The sequence below is a fragment of the Pygoscelis adeliae genome, unplaced genomic scaffold (assembly GCF_000699105.1).
Source record: "Pygoscelis adeliae isolate BGI_AS28 unplaced genomic scaffold, ASM69910v1 Scaffold293, whole genome shotgun sequence".
NCBI lineage: Eukaryota > Metazoa > Chordata > Aves > Sphenisciformes > Spheniscidae > Pygoscelis > Pygoscelis adeliae.
Window position 1 is genome coordinate 262,801 of NW_008824362.1, and position 3,167 is coordinate 265,967.

General features: G+C 50.7%; 1 protein-coding gene across 1 annotated transcript; it reads right to left on the reverse strand.

Annotated features, from left to right (window-relative positions):
- Positions 1 to 1,132: 1,132 nt before the first annotated feature.
- PURG (purine-rich element binding protein G) lies at positions 1,133 to 2,966 on the reverse strand. Its single transcript, XM_009319870.1, has one exon. The coding sequence runs from the start codon at positions 2,964 to 2,966 to the stop codon at positions 1,947 to 1,949; it is 1,020 nt and encodes a 339-aa protein (XP_009318145.1). The 3' UTR covers positions 1,133 to 1,946.
- Positions 2,967 to 3,167: the final 201 nt, after the last annotated feature.

Sequence of the window (3,167 nt, forward strand, 5' to 3'; positions counted from 1 at the left end):
GTAACATTTTCCTAAAGGTTCTTTGGTGACTTTGGTGCAAGCTTTTATTTTTTTTCTTTTTTCTTTTTTTTTTTTTTTCCCTTAAAGTTAAAACAGATCGACTAGTTTTAGTACCCAAACTAAAGTCCAGATTATCCTCTCGGTTCCCACCCCTGCCTCCCCAACTTTCCTCGTTAGTGACGTTAACAGGTAATGGCATTCGGATCGAGCGCGGCCACGCAGCGTGCAGGTGGGTCCAGACTAAGAGCGACGAACGGTCTGGTTGGAGATAAATACGTTTCTCAACAGGTTAAAAAACAAAAGCCCAACATGTAACGGTTGCACGGGAAAAGAGCTGGTCCACCTGCACACTAGGCCACTCTGTAAAAAACCGATTCAAACGATTATAAATATCTGATCGGACACAGTAACGCCTACTTAAAAAAAAACCATCTTAAAGGTGGGCAAGACGTTATTGGAAGTACCTGGAGCTCAATCAAACTCCCGCTGGTTTCGGAGGGGGAGGAGCTGGTCGTCCAAAGGCTGGAAAAGCCCCTTACGTTATAACTATTCATGACTTAAGAAACGACAAAGAATTTTCAAAATCTTTCGTCAAGCTCCCAAACCGGGTAATTGTACACATTCTCCCTCCAGGCAGAGAGTTTGTATCGTGAGATGTAAAATTGATGTTAACAGAGGCTTTAGCGGGACGACGCTGAAACCTGGTGGTGGGCCACCGGGAATCGAATTGCTCGATGACAGCCCCAGCTCTGAGCGGGTGGGAAGGGGGTGATGGCGGGGCACGATATCATCCCCTAACACCGCCACCTGTAAAATCAACACGACAGAAAACCCGACACGGCGTTAACCACGGCTTCCGAAACGCGCTACGGGTAGGCGTGAGAGAGACGCCTTTTTATACGAATCCAGTGGTGCACCAAACCCCCCAAAGGTCTTTCTCGCAGCGGGAGGAGAAAAACGCCCGGGGTGTTTTCCTCGCCCGGGTAACATCACGACCGCATTAATCTCACGTTTGGGAGAGAAGCCGGGAGCCCCAGTTGCGGCGGTCCCTCCACCCCCGAATATCCGCTCCGCAGCCGCCTGCTGGAACCCTTAACACCCCTAATACAAAAATACCTTTTGAAATTTTGGACAAATGCATTAAAAATAAAAAAAAAAAATCACCAGCCTCGCACGGGCAGAACACGTAGATGAGGAGCGGGTTATTATTCATTGCCGTTAATTCAGAAGGCTGAGCACTCGAGTAGAGCTTCGCTATCCTGGGATATTCGGGTTATTCAGGCAGCACAAAACTACGAAACGAGTAACAGATTTTCCGCTCTTCAGCAGCACGTTGTAAAGGTCTGACCAGTTATCGAGGTTTTACCCACACAGAATATCGTTTCAAACTCAATAACCAGCAGATGCCAATTTTAAAACCTCTGCCTTTCCTCGTACGCGTACCAGCGATTCACACGAAGTCGAATTTTGTCATAAATGCCCTACGGCTACGCCGCTCAGCCTTTTGACCGAGTACAGGCAGAATTCAGTCCCGGAAAACCCATCATAAGCAGAAACCGATACATTTCAGCCCAAGGTTTGGGATTTTTTTTTTTTTGAATCACGTTGAAGTGCAACACAAGCCTTACCTAGACTATTTAAAGGTCAGAGGGACGGATTTTTTTTTGTGCTGATACGCGTACTTCCATAGTCTTCAACACTCGAAGCAGCTGACTCATACGGGATCGGGAGGTTGGTACTTTCATAAGACATACGGAGATGGTTTGAGCGTAATTTAACGTGATGACCAGACTCCTATAACATTACGGACTGGAGTTAGCAAGAACTACCGGAAAAGGACTTTACAAAAAAACGGGGCGACTTGAAATTACTATAGGTCAGTCCCTCTCACCAATTTCTGCTTGTTTTGTTTTGTTTATTTTGCCAGACGGCCAGTCCAATGCACTCTATTCGAGACCCTCTTGCTCTTCACCACTGTCCCCTCTGGCATCCATTCTTTTTTCTTTATGGCTGTGGTAAATTCTCCTCATCTCTTCTTCGTACTTGATAAAATTTTCCCCAAACCGTGTCCACGCTTTGTATGGAACCGTGATGGTGTTACGGTAGGGCGGCCTCACCTCACTTACCTTCAGGAAAATGCCGTACCTGTTGGATCCCACGTCAAAGTAGAAGCGCTTGTTGTCCACTCGGAAGGAGGTGCCCTCGGGGAGCTCCGGGGGCTCATCGCCTCCCCGCCGGCGATCCTCTATGTCCCCCTCGCCGTATTCTTCGATCAGCTGGACCAAAGCATCCCTGAACTCAATCATCCCTTGCGCTGGAAGGACGATCGTCTGCTCCTGTCCCAAGCTGTGGCCAAAATAACCCATCATGCCAGGTCCCCTACTCATGGTTTGCCTAATCCGCAAGAAGCGCCCCCGCTGATTCTCCTTCAGGTCCAGGTAATACTTTCTGTTGTCCCTCTCGATGTACTCCGTTTTGAGGACGCTGTGAGGGTGCTCTTCGGAGCCGACAGAGACCGGAGGCGAAGGCGGCGGGTGCTGCTGTCGCCTCCGGGGATGCTGCTCTTTGCCATCGCTGTGCTCGTGCCGGTGACCGTGGCCGCCTTTCAGGCCCAGGTGGGCGTAGTGCTCGATGAAGTCCCCCAGGCAGTCCTTCAGCTCGGCGGCCACGGACAAGGAGAGGGTCAGCTTGCTTTTCCTGATATTGTCCTGCCTGCCTCTTCCTATCCAGACCTCGGCGATCTTCAGGAAGCGGCCTCGGGAGCTCTGTTTCACATCCAGATAAAATCGTTTTTTCTGGATGTCCACCCTCTTGGAGGCCAGCTCCTGGATCTCCATGCAGCCCCCCTGGGAGGAGGCCGGGTAATGGTACTGCTGCTGGGACTGGGAATAAATGCTCCTCTGCAGGCCAGAGCCTCCCAGGTTCCTTCCTCCTCCTCCTCCTCCTCCTCCTCTCCCTCTTTCCATCTTTACCAATCAGCTGGAAATAATACATAACAGAGACACAGATGACAACATCAGCATCAAGGGCCTGCTCGGATTCTCGGCGTCGTCTCTGTTCGGCGCTGCTCTCCCTACAAAGACGCCTGCATCCCTCCGCTGCCACGGCACGCAGCAGCATCGCAGCAAAAGGATCCCGGGCGCTCTTCCCCTCCCCTGCTCCGGCTC